Source organism: Opisthorchis viverrini, assembly GCF_000715545.1.
Source record: "Opisthorchis viverrini unplaced genomic scaffold opera_v5_170, whole genome shotgun sequence".
Classification (NCBI taxonomy): Eukaryota; Metazoa; Platyhelminthes; class Trematoda; order Opisthorchiida; family Opisthorchiidae; genus Opisthorchis; species Opisthorchis viverrini.
Window position 1 is genome coordinate 404,948 of NW_008751826.1, and position 16,924 is coordinate 421,871.

At 44.1% G+C, this 16,924-nt stretch overlaps 1 protein-coding gene across 1 annotated transcript in view; it reads left to right on the forward strand.

Moving 5' to 3' along the window:
- Positions 1 to 15,542: 15,542 nt before the first annotated feature.
- T265_07403 (hypothetical protein) overlaps positions 15,543 to 16,924 on the forward strand; it is a gene marked incomplete at both ends in the record, with an annotated part of 11,254 nt that continues 9,872 nt past the window's right edge. The window contains one exon of the mRNA XM_009172913.1: positions 15,543 to 16,079. Within this exon, the coding sequence (XP_009171177.1) occupies positions 15,543 to 16,079 (537 nt within the window). The remainder of the gene's footprint in view (positions 16,080 to 16,924) is intronic.

The window sequence follows — 16,924 nt, forward strand, 5'->3', positions numbered from 1 at the left end:
TCATGGTGTTACATGAGACCTCGTCACTGCACAATTTTCTCCCAACCTCCGGTCTTCGTTTTTGTCCATCCTATTGTTTCGCAAGAGGCGTAAATAGGTTATCATAAACTCTTATTAAAGCAAGTCTTCATTTCGAGAAATACACTCATTTGCAAATCAATTTGGTTTTCACGAGAGACTCAACTGAATCTCTCGTTTATGATGTTCTACAACTGAATGTGCTGCACACAGGCTGCCTCATGTTTCAGTTGGCTCGATATTCGAGATATCGCAGTATACTTTCATGAAAGAAACTACTCACAAGGTTGCTGAGAGAGATTCAGTTGAGTCTCTCGCGAAAACCAAATTGATTTGCAAATGGGTGTATTTCTCGAAAACAGGCCAACTTGGGTTCAAGTAGAACATAAGGTTGAAACTCGGGGACTGCGCCTACCTGATGAGCTCCAAGTAGGGCGAAACCGATCGTGGGCTGTCGAAGAGTTTTCAGCAACCCTGTGAGTAGTTTCCGTCAAGTCTTCATTAATTTTTCAGGTGAGAAGGAAAAAGCTTGTTATCACCTGGAATTTTCTGGGTTCGAACCCCGCTGTTTTCCTATTTTAAACGGATGACGAGGGTGTGATGCAATGTTTTCCTGAAGCTCACAGGTACTGAACAGTGAGATGCGGGATGATGACAGGGAGAAACACGACAAAATCAGTTAATTATGGCGTATCTGGAAAACATAGCCTCTCCTGTCTTTTCAGTGAAGAAAAGTTATCAAAAGTACGTATGGGATGTGTTCAGTGATTATGATTGTCCCATATGCTAGGGCGAAAAAGAATCCGAGCAAGCATCCGGAACGGTTGATTGGAAAAGACTGCATGGTGAGGCGACAGTATCGAAATCAGACTACCTCTGCAAATGGCTAATATGACTTGTTATGATTTTATATGTAAGTAAGTTACGGGAGATCGGAGAAGGTATGCTGGCCTGAAATGAACAGAAACCATGAAACGGACCACGAATTGGATAAAATGCTATCCAGGCTTAAAAGGTAGTAAAATCCTGATGGCTCAGACGCACTGTTTTGGGGACATCGTGACAGCCGTAAACTTCAGCAGACATATAATAAGCAGAAACTTGTTGGTAGCCCTCCAACGGACACGTAACAATCTTTCTGTTTGGTGAAGACTGGTGGCGGTTCTAAGTGATGAACAAAAGGTTAAGGCTCCTGACGCTCCCGTTCCCCTGCATAATTCCTACAGTGACTTAAACAACCAGCATTCTTTGGAATTTTCTCCTGACATATTGGGTCATTTTGCAAAACCACAACTGCTTTTCCGAACTAGACTAGATTGCTGTGTGGATCTGAGCCCCATTGAAACTGCTAGTGGTTTGATAATATAAACAGTCTGTTTTGCGAAACACTTATTTTTCCTCCGGTTAATTTGACCCAAGACGTTTGTAGTGGATGAATTGCAGAAACTTGGGGTGTGTGTTACTGCCACCCTCTCGAAAACCGGCGAGTTTCAAGGGAGAAATATCACCACACTTCTAATCCAGGAATCGATTTCACTTGTCAGTCGAGCAGTGGATTTACACCGTCGTGTCACATGTGGCCAGTGTTGTCTTTACTTGGAAAGCCCGGAGGTTTTATGAATTGGTTAATCTTCAGTCCAGATATGTTGAACGGTAGTTTGGATGCTCAAAATACGTCCTAAAATAACCTCATGTTCCATTTGTTCATGGAACCAATACTCAATACAGCATCTTCTGTTCTCATCTTTCTGTTCCGACTGCCCGGTACCCACTGAATGCCAGCTCCGTAGGGTCCAACAGCTCCAATCTTTCTGTAAGATCCATAGCCGCCCTGATCTTACAACGACATTCAGGTCCTCGAGATACTCTTTTTCAATATGACATTACTGTCAAAATTCGTTAAAGCTCCTCAACAGCCAACCACAGATTTAGCTCTGATATCGATTCATCAAGCAGTCGTAGCTCCCAGACTCATTTCTTATTTGGACGCCCAAATAGGTGTATGTGGAGTCGTAAACTGGCTTGAGGTTAAGCTTGGATAAGGGCCATTCTTCACTAAAGGTCTCGTGTGCTTCGGAGCTCAGCTGAACTTGAATTCAAGATACTGAAGCATTTTCTTCGGTAATATACACTACTTCCAGAGCTGACAAAAATCGCAGGACATTGTTTCCTTTCTGTTTCTAATTTCATGGAAATGGCGCAGTTAACTCAGGTTTGAAGATTAAATTCCTTGTGGAGATTCGAGTTCTTATTTTCTAATTGTAGATGAGTCCGCGAAAGACCGAATAAACATCAGCATCAACAGTCTGAACCAACGACGAAAACACTACATTCCTAGTACTAGTCTAGGCCATGGATGGTTCAATGAAGTAAATCGGACTGGTTTTTAGGGTAATCTGTCACACTGATTAGTTTGCACTCCATCGATGCGTCCTGAATTGTGGGGCTTATTTGGAAATTGTGATATTTTTCAGTGTACCTACCATATAAACGGGTGCAGGAAGGGGTTTTCGACCCAAACCCAGCCCACGTTCTACTACCTGAGCGTGTCGACATGGACACTTACGGAGTTTCTCACAGTTGTTTGGTTGGTTGCGACGCTCAAACGCCATAGGAACTCAGATTACGTCGGAACGTTAACGACGTTAACTCCTGCCAAACGGTCTCTACCAGCAGCTGAGTGCCAGAGCGGACTGGGTTATGACAGGAAGACTTGAAATATTTACACAAGGGGAGTGGCAAGATGATGCGGAGTTCGGTTTGTAGTCAGTCGGCAGACACAGAATACAGAAAGAGAGGGGGGATGGACAAACAGACCAGGCTGATAAATTCGGCAAGACATTGACAGCGTGGTGTAACTGGATGGTGTTGAAGCTAATTCCAATAAAACCAGAGCCAAGCAGTCGAACCAGCAAGTAGACTGAGTGTGGGAATGGTAGGTGGGCGGAAGGCCTAGTCATCGTGTTGTCCACCCATGTTAGGATTCCTTATGCCGTTACGCGGCTTTTGGACCTCACGATTTGCCAACTCAGTAACTTTAAACTCAACCAAACATGTATTCGCAACAAGCACTTACAAAAATAGTTGGAAATCTTAATTATTCCACGGTTGCAGAAGGATTATCGGCAAAAATCTTGTTTTTTACAAGTGGCATCCATTCAAAGTATTGTTTAGTCGGGAGGGGGTGGTGTTTTCCAGAACGAAATTAAATTGAAAAGGGTCAATAAACTTCACTTTCCTTTCACTATAAGGAAATACACAAATTTATTGAATGATTGGGACCATTGAATGGACATGTTGCCACTATTCCTAGAAGGATACTGCGTTATGAAAGATTGCTGAAGCTTGCCTCCAAGTCAGTCGACCTTCTGTGGTTCGGAGCAACGCAAATCCTTGCGAAGATCACCGTTCTCTTAGTAATTGAATTGCTTATATCGTTTCCTTATATCGTCTCTATTTTCAATAGGGTCAACTGTCTGCCAATGCTCTGTAGCGTTTTAATTTTTTTTTCTCTTCATTTGTGTCATAATCATTCTGTTTACTGTACATAGTGCATTGTGGCTCTGTACGCACACAATCGCCTCCGTCCTTGGCACACGCGCGATTATCACTCATTTCCAGAACTTTGCTGTCACTTGACCGCAGTTCATTGTCGGCTAATCGGCTGTTACCTACAGCTTGGAAATCCGGTCGTCAACCCCCTGCAATAAACTATCATTCTAGGGGTAAAACAAAGCGTCGAGATCAGATTACGCTATCCACATACGCTTGTGATTCTGGTTTGTTCTGGGTGACTGAAACTCAGTCCTTTTCACTTTGTTCAACGGACACAATGCGGCCTTAGTCACATTATGGTCAGGTTGCTGTTGATTTTTTCGCCTAGATTGGCACTCATCTTTCAAGCGTTTCCTCACTAAACCAGGAAACATCGTCAGCGCAATGTTGGGTTTATCGAAGTGATGCTGAAGTCATAATACGCTACTCATAAGTTTGCTGAAAATTCTTTGTCTGCCTACGACCGGTGTTTTGCCCTTCTTGGGGCTTGTCAGGTAGGCACAGTCCCCGAGTTTCCGTCAACCTTATATTCGATTTGAGCCCCATTTGTATGAAATCACCGGACTACACTCATTTGCAAACAACTGGGGTTTCACGGGTTTGAAAACACCACAAACGAGAGGTTCAGCTGGGTTCCAGGTGATTCTACCGCAAAATCAAGTTTTTTGCAAATGAGTGCGTTTCGTTGATAGAGAACTCCTTCCATCTACGTTGAAAGGACATTTTGCTAGGACGGACGATTAATGGGGGGGACATCAAATCACGGGATCAGTTGTTCCCAAGGTGCTTCCTAGATGGATTCTTATAGAGAGTACAGAGTACAACGTGAAAAAATTGGAATCTTCATAACCATTTCTATCTTTTGGGAATTCGCTGGATGAGGGTTTGTCACGATTGCAATTTAACGATATTCCTGATCAGCACCCCATACTCTAATGAAAGGATAATCAGGTTCAAATGGGGACCCAGCTCCTTCGAAACAAGACGCCTCAAAATTAGCCAAGCGACTCCTGCTATCTTTTCAGAACGGACACGTCTTACGGTAGATGAAATGGTGGAAGTTATAAAAGTTCTCCTCAGTTTCACTTACGTCGTTTTTAACTCCGTGGTTTACACACAAGAACGGACTTTAGCAATGGAATCTCCAATATCCCCGGTTTCGGCGAAGATATTTATAGAAGATTTTGGACAGAAAGCTTTATCTGGATAGTCACACCCACCCAAGATATTCTCGCGCGATGTGAATGACACTTCCATCATGTTGAAACGGACAAAGTCAGTGAGTCTGACGACCTGCTGAATGATCTGAATCTACACAATCAAATTTAGCGTGGATACTCAGCTTAGACATCGTCTTCAAACTGAATTGCAATATCTCGATCAATGTACTAGGCGAAACATAGGGCGGCCTAACGCAGCACATTCAGTTGAGGGAGTACATCATAAACGAGAGATTCAGGTGAGTCTCTCGTGAAAACCAAATGGGTATGCAGATGAGTTCATTAGCTGGATCTCTCGTTTATAATGGTCCGTTTCAACCTCATGTGCAGAATTTTGCGTTTAGATGACTGACGGCCACATCCTGTGCAATGGGCCTCCTGCACATATGTTGTTTTGCACTCCACTGCAGCACTGCTGAGGAAAATTCCAATGCAACGTGTAATCCAAAGTGTTCTTGAATAACACCATAACATCCGATCTTATCAGTCTGGAGAGATAAGACAACCCGTATTCGAAAATCAAACTGCAACCCATACAGAGCAATTACTTCATTTTTGGCTGGAAATCGGCACCTAGTTTCCTGACCAGTTCTTGGTAAGCCGCAGTATTTTCACCACAGGTTAAAATTACCGTGATGCGGCTTCGAAAATGAAGCGCAACCCGAAATGACTGAAATCCTCCCAAAATACCACCTCATTACAGAAAAATCATGGTGTCAATTGAGCATCTCTTCCCATCACTTGGCGCAAACTGATAAGGTCGCGCCATCCGGTTTGTAACTCATCAAAATATTGATGCTATGACTGCTGTGGATAAAGTGGCATGAAAAAAAGCACTCTAAAATAGCACACAAGTGTCACTGTATGGTTCTTAGGGCCGATGCAATGATCCTTTGTTCTACCACAGTTTGGCCAGTACTGCAGCCTTATAAGACATAGACCCACAAAACCAGGTATAGAATTCACTTAATAATGCATTTTGTCGATTTTCGCACTCAGACAGGACAACTCTCGATCTGTATTTCTCAACAGTTTCCTTAGAAATGTGCCACCCACAGTGACTTTATTGAAGCATATATTCACTGTTTCACCATGAAAGATCCCAGTCTTGGATGTTGCCGACTGCTTCAAAGTTCAAGGTTAAATAATATTGGCACCGATGGATCGAATTTCCATAGTGAACTACTGTGGGTAGGCTGGACTATATGCTGAATGATGTTATCAAAAGATGGCAACACACATCGCCACTACCAAAACAGGAGACTTTACGCTGGTTGCTCATCCCAGCGTCAGTTGCATCATGTGACTAAAGAGCCACACGATACAGGTTGAAACAATGTGAGCACCAGAGTTGTTATGCTGAGTAGACAGGCCTTGGGGCCAACACGACCAGCAAAGTGCGTAACAAGGGTGTGGTGACGAGACCACCGAGTTGAAAATTGCCGCGGCAAAATCGAAAGCGCTCTGGCATCAACGGTGCGATGTTTACCTCTGCCCCAAGACAGAAGCGTCCACGTAAACCGTGTACCAAAAGTGCACATGGGCCGCCTAACCTTGGTGTGACCACTACAGTGGCTCGCACGTTGCTACGGCAACTTTGGCTTACATCTAGCACTCTAATTCGGCGTTCTGCCTTTCCGAAGACCTTTTGCTGTTTTGCCACTCCAGAAAGCATCAACATGCAGCAGAGCGAACTGTACATATTACGTGCCTCGGGCAGGCCGTCCAGCCCAGCCCCTCAAGCGACTTCACTACACTCTTCCGGTGGAGTTCACCTCTGTAATTCATCCAACAGAAGCCATATAGAGTAAATCGAATTTTCGGAAAAATTTGGGAATAATCGGTAAATTTATCGTTGGGAGACGTTTCGCTTTTGACACAAAAGCTTTCAGCAGGCCGTGGCTAGATTGCGAGTTTGGTCGATATTTAAGACTACTCGATCGGTTCCAAGCGTTTTCCAACTGGCTGAATAAATCAAAGTGTACTACAGAGTTGAAAGACGGTCTTCATTGGCTGCCCAAGCAGTAACAACAGCTGCGCCTGGACATCTAGCTAGCTTGGCCAACTTTTCTGCTGAAATGAGTTAGTGTAGTTTGGGTTCCTTAAAGTAGTCAGATTTTAGTATCCGAATCCACTCACATAAGCGCCTGACCGATGAGTGGCTGATATACATTGTATTGGACAGCGGGATCCGGTGTCGATCTCACAGGCACAGATTTACCGTGATCGAGCCACTCTGTCACGAAGTACCAGTCTTTGTGTACCTGATTCAGTTTACAAAATTGCGTTTTGAATTTTACACCCCGTCATTTTTGTTACGCAGTTGTTGTACAAGATCTCGATGGTCTCGAATGAAGTATGGCTAGTTAGCAGACGCACGGATTTGGTGGGAATTGGGCGAGCCATAGAAATTTGACAGAAGATACGTGTAGGAATTCGAAAACCCGGGGGAATCCCAGTCTTGATTCTGTGGATGCAAAGCAGTGAGTACACCTTGCAGTAAACAAGTAGACTTCACATGAGTACGTTATCACCAGGATTAAATTCACTGGCTATTCTTCTCTTTCGGATCGGCATGCCACAGACTTCCAGGATCTAGGTTACCCGTCAAACTCAGTTGATTTTATCTGTGTAGCTATGTTACGAGGTGCCGGATAGCATCCCGCACAATACCTCGATTGCAGATAACTTCTACGCCTGCGCAACACAGGAAATGTTTGGCTTAACTGGCACACCACTTACTATGCCATGTTCACACAGACATGTGGTGAGTTTATCCCCGCCGGAAGTCACTCCACATGCGGGTTCAGCCAGTTGTTCTGCCTCCCTGTCTCTACCACCCAGTTGAGTGTATGACAGAACAACTTTCCCCGGCAATGACGACCATAAATTAGATCATAACGTTAAACACGGGATCGCGCGTACCATTTAAATCTGACGTAGCACACGTTTTGCTCACATGAGGGCCTTGGCGACCGACCCGTCGCTTTTTACTCGTCCACAATCAAGATACTGCAACAACCAGGCATTCTTGCTCACTCCTATTTGCTCAGACACACGAGCAGATTTCAATACTGGTTTAGAAACAAATACGTGAAACAGCTTGTGGGTTTTCGTACTGTCGTCGTCATGAGTTGATCAGATCAATTCAAGAAGGTCATCACTTGAACCCTGTGTCGGTGTGCCAACATAGCACAAAACTTCGTAGCTATGACAGTGTACTGAACAGACTGTTGTTGCCTACATCCTTTTGTCCAATCAGGAGGCTGGTCGACTCGCGATCGTTGGATTTCACTTCTGTTTGATCATGCGGTGAAATCGAATCACAGGTGGGTAACCTTTGTCCCCGTGATTTGTCGGAAAATGAAGCACATGAGTACCCACTACTTTCGGAGAGTCGACCGCAGACTAACAAGTGAACGATCGTCCTTAACTTCAAATTAACGTGAGAACGATGAGAAAGAAGTCAGTCTAATCACAATCATTAAGAAAAATTTGACCGCATGCCTGAGCAATCAATCGCCGCAGTCTGAATATCAAAAGCTGTCGATCATTCAGATCGGGAATTCAAGCTCTTCGCAGCAGTATAAAGGTGACGAATCTAGCTAGCTTACATACGCACATGAACTGAACACCATGTGATTTTATTTCCAATAAACCAAAGATAACTTTATCCCATTAACACCAACGTAAATTGGATTTGAGAGTAATTCACCAGTTGCATACAGTTTGATGTTCAAGTATAACAGAAGATCAATGGCAACTGGAAGACTACGCCTGCCTAGTGGGTCCCAAGAAGGGCGAAGCCGGTAGTGGGTTATCGAACAGTAACCTTACAAGTAGTATGTTACGCACCAAATCCTTTTTTCTGGGCATCCACTCCTATTGATCGTAGCATGACATCAAAAGATTTGCAGCATCAGCGTTTCCCTTCTGACGCTGGACATCTTCGAAACCTTTCTATTATTCTATTCTATTCTTTTCTATTCTATTCTTTCTTCTATTACAGCCAAACTTGAGTAGCAGTAAGCTGTTGTTTTGTTGCCATGGTAACATACTTGCAATATATCATAAAACTGACTAGTGAGTGCCTGAGTCCTACCAGCGGCTCGTACGTAACAGCTCCGGTGCATGGAGAAGATCCTGTTGACTGCTTTCCTTTTCTTTGGTTGCTTGCACACGACTAATCAAATTTGGTAAACTGATATCGCTTGTACATTAGTTTCTCGTGTTCATCAGCTGAAGTACGATTAAAGGCCCATTGTCTACGTCTTCAGTGACGCCAGAGGAGCACGACATACCTCTACGACAACGTAGAGTATGGAGTCACGGCTAGACTAGTGAACCGAATCGGAGCAAGTCACCCAAGCCAATCCCGTAGACGACTCCAACTGATGACAGATGTTTTTGCGAGTCTACTAGCAGGAAACGACTATATAGTGTGATGACTAGCAGAGCTCGCCTTGTCAGATCACCGAGCATAGGATCGAGCATTACGATCCACGAATACTTCGGACAGTTAAGATTTGGTCCACCGAAGTACCGTCCCCTGAACGTTGTGCGCATAAAGCTTCAAATCGATAATTCCATCCCTTTGCACGATCCTATTTGTTGACACCGTGGTCCTATTGGATCATGGTACTGCCGAGGAGAAAGAAGATATTAGCCGACTACTGGGAGTGGACTTTCTTACGAAGTATCAGACACTGGTTTATGGTTGATAAAGGACCTTTGTGTGGAGACCGTAGGGTGTGGATTCGCTTTCGTGATTGTTGAAAACGCTACGATATATAGGTTGTGCTATCTGCTAAATGTCTTAACTCGACCCTCGTTTCTCACAGGAGTCACAGTTGTAATACCGACAGTAAGCTCGTCAGTTTTGGTGGTTATCCAATACCATCGCTGCACCAAAACCTCTTTCAGATATCTGGGACTGTTCCACACTCATGCACGTATGGGCGAATTCGAAGTTTGGCCAGTGTGGCCAATACGGTTTGCATTAACCTAGATATTCTATGAGAAGCTCAGTCGCTAATTGTGAACAGGAAAGACACTGCCCGTGGTAGACCGTGCTTCCACCTATTGGGTTTCTTTCCCTGTAGACGGCTGCAAAACGTTTCCACGCTGCGCGCACGTTAATTTATATAAAGAAACTTACTGCTGCGACCATTACATCTTGATCAAACAATTCACATCTGTCACTCTGTTGGTAACCCAATGACCATTCCCTTCGTTGTGGAAACGTTACATTGTCTCCCCCCATTCTGTGCGTTATTCCCATTGACACATGGCGTTTAACGTGAGCTAATCCGTCAGGTTGTTCGCACCTACTGACTGCTCACAACTTCCGAATCGTTCGCAACCGTCGCGGGAACAAAAACAGCACAGGTAACATATGTAACACTTTATGTGGACCTGGTGATCGGGTACTCTTCGATTCCTCGGCCGTCACAACTCTCAACCTATGGGGGTGACTGGAAGGCTGTAACAATAGTGTCTACAGCATGGTAACAAAATGATCAACCTATCCATCCGTCCGAATCAGTTGCCGTGCCCTGTTCCTAACACGACGACACTCCTTTTGGCTGGTTACACCTGTTTTACGTTTTTTTCTTCACAGCAGCATAACCACCAACTCAATGCACTTCCTACGCGTGTTTTAGCTGATCGTGGGAATGGCGAGTGCAGTAGCACATGGGGAGACTGCCCCTGTGTTACATCAGTTGGGAAGTCGATCCGACCATATTCCACTGTGCGAGGACAGTTGGATAGAAAAAACGTGAAAACCAATCATTATTCGAGTAGCTCAGTGGACAGTGGGGCGGGCAACCGTTGGTGCTCCCAGATCGGCTGGCGCCCGCGGTCTTCAGGCTCTGTGCAAAGGAAAGAGGTAAGGTAGATTACCTTAATGTCGGCATTAATGCTAAAGTGATTGGATCCTCCCAAAAGTTAGTCCGGGCAGGACTAGCTTCATCCGGAAGCATTACTAGTTTCCCCAAATTTGTTAATAAAGTAAGATAGTTCCCATGGAAGCTGATGCTATTGGGAATGAGCGAAACTGCCTTGAATTCCTCCTCTTTCTGGGAAGCAGGAAAGGGAAATCGTCCTTCTAACAAACTACAAGAAAACATGTGAATTTCGATAAATACTCCTATTCGCACACGAATTTGGTTTTGACGGGAACCCATTTGAATCTCTTGTTCACTTCGAAGAGTTTTCAGTAGCAATACAAGTAGTATGTTGTGTTTAAAGCACGTTAAGTTTAGCTAGCAGGTGCAGTGGGCCTCCTGTTTTATTCCACTAGACCATACAGTGTCTTTCAACACCTTTATTGATCGGCCTTTCGTGGATTGACACACAGATGGTTTCCATCTTCAGCTTTCACCCAGTCTATTACATTTTCTCCACTATTGTGTTCCATTAACTCACTAAAGAACCATTGAAATACACAGATTAAAACGTCCTAACAGCAATCGCCCCGATCTTACTCATATCCATTTCTCTGGACATGCGGTTATATTTTCACTTGTTCAGTTTGCCCGTTCGGCATAGTAAGCGAGGGAATACTGTCCCACTTTGCCAGTGTGCACAGCAGTGAGTAGTGTGTACCGTAACCTTTTAACCTGCGTGTTTCTACTGATTGTTCACAAGAGAGCTGTGACCCAGCCAGTCTGCAGAAGAGGATTTGGATGCGGCAATGCCGAGTCGTGCTCACTTTAGTCCTGAATGTATTTGTCGTGGTGCAGGGTCAATATATGGCGAAGGGATTGATCGAATTCGTGGACATCAATGTGGACGGATATGAAGGATATGCAAGAGTAGGTAGGAATTTCTGACTGAAACATCCGAGTCTGTACCATTTTGATTAGTCCTTGAAAGACCATTAGAGCCCGAATCTCCTGAAGAGACAACTCTCCAGATTTGAGAACAAATCACTTTGGACGTAGCAGCTTTTCCGTAGCAGCTTTAAAGTCAAACAAAACTCTGGGGAAGGGATTCTACAGTATCACTACAGCGTGCAATCGTACACTTAGATTTTATCACCGTGATATAGGACTTCAGGTGAAATTCCCTTAAGCTGGAGGCACTGTACATCGTTGTGCCTTCGTACCTGGCCTGTGTGAGCGAAATTTGCATGTAGTTGATTAGTTTTTGTGCTGCGTGGACATCCACATAAGTGTTCAGTCGATGTATTCTGTTTCACAAAATTTGCACCATTTCTAATAAACCCCAGCTAGTATTGACATTCTAACAGGGTTGGACTAAACGTGTCGGTTTTAGATGGTCAGATGACCGGTGTGTGATTTTATCCCCTGCTTTCATTAAATCGGGGACCGGACGTTCTCACGATTCACTCGTCGAAGGTGTTGGTGTATGGTGTTTGTGATAAAATTCCACCCAATCTTTATCGACTTTTAGTTTTCTTGATCTAAAGGCCTAGAGAACCAGTTGAAGAAACGGGGTGTACCTGTTTGTACGTGTTTTCTTATCAGGTGATCACGCAGAATAAGGTCATCGTGTGATTATCGGAAAAACAAGTCCCAGCAGTATCCTTGATACAAATTTTGCTAATATCCTGATTCAGGCTATTCACCAAAACAAGGGATGTTCATCGCTCACTTCCAGTGGCACACGGTCATCATTCCTATCTTCGTGATCTACGTGCGCTAGTATTTGACCAGTCTCCTTGTATGACGTCAGTTTAACTAGCTCTCATAAGAGTGGTCTTTTGATAGCAATATATGGAATGTAAGCCAGCTCTTATTGACAGATTTAGTGTATTCGAAAACGTGGGGTTCAAGGTACACCTAGTTCCTGTCATGAAGACGAACCGTGACGAGACTTTGTACAGGATGTAACCGTGTTCATCCCTCTTCAATGACATTCCGTGTCGTCTAAGTAGCGAATAAACACTGCAGGCCGCCCAGGAGTGGCATTCTCAGATGGTGAGCTTGTGCGTAATACTGTGCTAGGCATCAGCGAAATAAAACGCTAGTTCAAAGCAACCAGTTTGATCAACTTTTATCCCCATCCTGTTCTACAACGTTTTTTGAGGTCCGTAGTTTCTGTCTAATTTTAGTTCGAATTTCTGCTTTTTCAGACGCAATAATTGTGAATGCTTTGACAGAATAACCGTGACTTGAACGATGCATGTCTTGCCAAAGTGTACATCTAGTATTTTTCAGCATATTCAAATAGGTTTTCCATTCTGATCTGAGGAACTTTTATGTAGTTATCCAGAAATACGTGGATGTGTATTTGATTGGGGTTTGAAAAAGACGTGGTGTCTGCTAACCGAGCAGAAGTTGTTGACATTTTTCACTAATCGAGCTTCTGTGCCTTGTGGACAAGTAGCAAAACTCGAACACCGGTGTATGAGGATATACACTAATTCCTCCATTGCCCTGAGACTTGTTGTGACCTCGTTGCGCGAGACAGCATGTACTATTTAGTCAAGAGCCTTGGGGAATACTCAAGGCGCGTCACTGACCTCATGCAGTCGCTCAGCCCTCAGATCATAATGCCGTTTCACGGCATGTCACGTGACGAGCATCTGCATTGGAGATCACATAGTAACAGGAAATAAAACCGTAACTATGTTCAAAATAACATCATCCAGCTGTAGTGTGGATCATGGAGACAGTTTCTAATAGCCCTTTAAACAGTCGTACAGATTGAATACTAATACCTGGAAAACCTGACTAGCCCCACTGCTGAATCAGACAGATGAGACTGAAGCGGACTACTCAAATATCTATCACTCAAACCTGAATTTCCACCTCTTATGTTGTTTTTTTACAACAAAAGCCGTTAAACCTGTTCAACTACCGTCCATCAGTGACCTCAGTAATCTCCCTCAAAATAAAATTATATGGATGTGGCCTAGTGAGATTTCTCTTGGAATTGATAACCTTATGACAGAATACCACACTGCTGTTGACAGAGACATCCCCATGTGTCACTTGGATGCCCACTTGCACACGCAATTTCGGCACTACGTGCGCATTTAGCCAGTCGCGTTGCAGCCAACCTTGTTACCAAGTTTCTGGGGTCATCAGAACACGATTTCCAGCAGCATGGCACTGATTTATTCGCCCATGTCTAAAAAACCTAAGTAAGAGCGACCTATCCGAATTGGTATCCTCTCGGAGAAAAACCTAACTAACTAACTAACTAATAACTACCTGACTAACCAGAAGAAATAACTCTCCAGATGTGATGTTCCAGAGTACTGGACTTATAGCCACCATTCGTATTGCCTTGTATGGACATCACAACTAAACTAAACCATCATCATGCTGGTGATTCGCCTTCCTCTAGAGATATGAGTTATGGGATATCTCATGCAACCAGCAACCGGTCGAACACGGCTACCTGAAGACTAATCCAGCACGTCAGATTGTTGTCGTAGGGGAAAGATGCACACAAAATTTCACACAATTGTAACTGCATGTTGAACATGAAAAACGGCTCCGCACGAGTGTTTGTAAAATAGTGACCTTTCGATTACAATACTCTACTTTTTTTCAAAGCTAGTCTTATTCATATGGTTTTAGGATGAAAGGACAGGATCACGGAATCACTCCACGAGTTTTAGTCTAATAGCGTTGTACTTCCTTGTATGATCGACGAAAGTGGTTCGCACCAGTAATGACTTCCATTCTACTTGGACCCAAAACAGTGTTCTCCACGAGTGATTCGTCTTCGACGGCCTAATTGTATGAAATTTTCTATATATTTTTGTTGTCCAAATGTTCTTATTACACACCATGTAACAGGGACCCTCTGTCACAGTTCATGGGACGATTTTTGGTGTTCCCAAATCGTCATCTGACCCGTGAACTTGACAGCTCGAAAAAATCGAGTAGGATGTGGCAGAGTCACATACCAAACTGCTGTGTCATTGAATTCATTCGGTTCACCGTTTTGAAGGCATTACTGTGTCTTTTCTCGTTTATCTACACCTCACATCTGGTGGGCATTTCACATCAGCTTGAGATTTCCGCCAGCTTATTTCCTTGTTCCTAGTTCTCCAGTGTGCTCGTACGACTTTCATTTATCTCTCTTTTTTCACTTCAATTCATTTTCTAGTCTTTGGACTAGAACATACTGTGGTTGACATTTATTCAGCTGCCTTTACTGTAGACTTTAGTCTGTCGAGCAGTCTTGAGTAACTCAATGACTGTTTTTCTTCCAGCCTTCAGTATATAAATATGTGCAGGGAGTTTTTTATTCTTCCCATAACACTGATGTAGTCTGTGTCGTGGTTTAACCACGCTTTTTTCAGTTATATGTTAGTAATAATAGATCAGACGTTTCCGGTGCAAAGCGTGGTATTTTGTATCGTGGAACTTATAGGGATAAAAGCTACCATGTCGCTGTGACCTATCTGCATTCGGCTGCCGACCTGGTCCGGTGATTGGGCGTGTAAAATCACGAGCAATTTTCATCCCCTTTTGTGACTTCCATGCTCGGTTGAAGGATAGAAATCCGGTCACACGGATGGTTCCGCCGCTCACAGCCCGCCAATCACGTGGCAGCGTAGTCATGATGATTGGTCACCCACACGCGGCTGCCCGCCGATTGGTCATGAGGGGACATGAACCATAGGTGTGATCTCAGCTCAGATGAGTTATATGGCCTTAGCTTCCGATCTAAGCGCCCTATCAGCCTTGTGTCCACGGCCCACTCAGTTATCATCCAGAACTTCGTACGGTGCACCTAGAGAGGAATCAGTAACGGCTCGTCATGTACCCGATACCTGGGGCCCATACTCCGCATTACCAACATACTCCAGATTATCAGCAGAATAGCGGGCCGTATCATGCTTTACTCGGGACATCAAGTCCAACCTGGCGAGACCGTTTGCCTATTACTCAGGATCCCATTGTTCAATACAGGGAACTGGACCTCCTCACTCGGCAAGGTGTATTACCAGCTGCATATAATGACGAAACTGCAAAGCTGCCTGTCTCCTCCAATCATGGTTCTCAGGACCAATCAGCAAGACGTCATGCGCCTCCATTACCTGCACGACTTATGACGATACCCGATTTGGATTGTGCATCACAACTAAGTTCCAATCATTCTCCCCCGAAAGGTAGTATGTGTTCGACCAGAAGTAACTTTTCGATTGCTTCGGATGGCGAAACAAACAGTTCAGACGCCTCTAAACCTCAGATCAAACGCGATGAGGATTCGGGGGAGCATGAGAGTGCTGAGGAGACAACAAGTGAAGAAGAGGGTGAAGAGGAGGCCGAATCAGAAGAAGTCCATCTTTGTCAGGTTGGTTTAGTACGAACAGTTGTGTTTATAGAAATCTGAGTGTTCCTCGAGGTTATTTCATCCAGTTTCTCAGCAGAAATATCTTACTGTTTCTGGCTTCGTGCAGACCGACATGTGCTTTTCTGTTAGCCGCCTTGAAATAGGCGTATGTGATAGATCTATTCTACAGTTCTAATCGGCAGTCTTCCAGTGGTGTTGGGACACCACACACTATTTAGAACGCTCTCTAGAACAACCTTTTCCTCCGATGCTCACCTTAGAACATGATTTGTGGTAAGTTTTTATCTTGTATGCAAAGAATTCCTAAAACGTCCAGTCGCCTACTAAGAGGATGTTGGCAGTATTAAAACCTTCTCATTGACTCTAGCAATAAAAACAATCCAAAGTTCAATATGCGACCACGACATGACACTTCCGTCAATTGTTCGCACTGCACAAGTGCTACTAGTGTGCAGTTTTCAAGGTTAAATGCGCACTGAAATTCCACTGAAAAGTAGAAACTAACCTGAGGAGCACAACACAGTTCGGAGAATGGTTGGATCTTGCATTCGTTCTATCCAGGAGGGTATGTGTAGAATGGCAGTAAGTTGGAAGGCAGCGTGTGATTTCTGCCTAGTTGTTCACACATTTGTTCCAGACATTGTTGGAAAGAGTTGTTTTGGATCAGAATAAGGTGAAAAAATCAAAATGGGGAAACAGTTTTATACAATGCTGTCAGAAATTCCTGGCAATATCATCGCAGTCAGATGAGCATCCGACAAGACTGTAGCAGACAGACCGTGCTAGCTAGGTCTGAGGCAGTCTGCTCTCTGCAACGCTATCGGTTTCGAATATCGCAAACTACG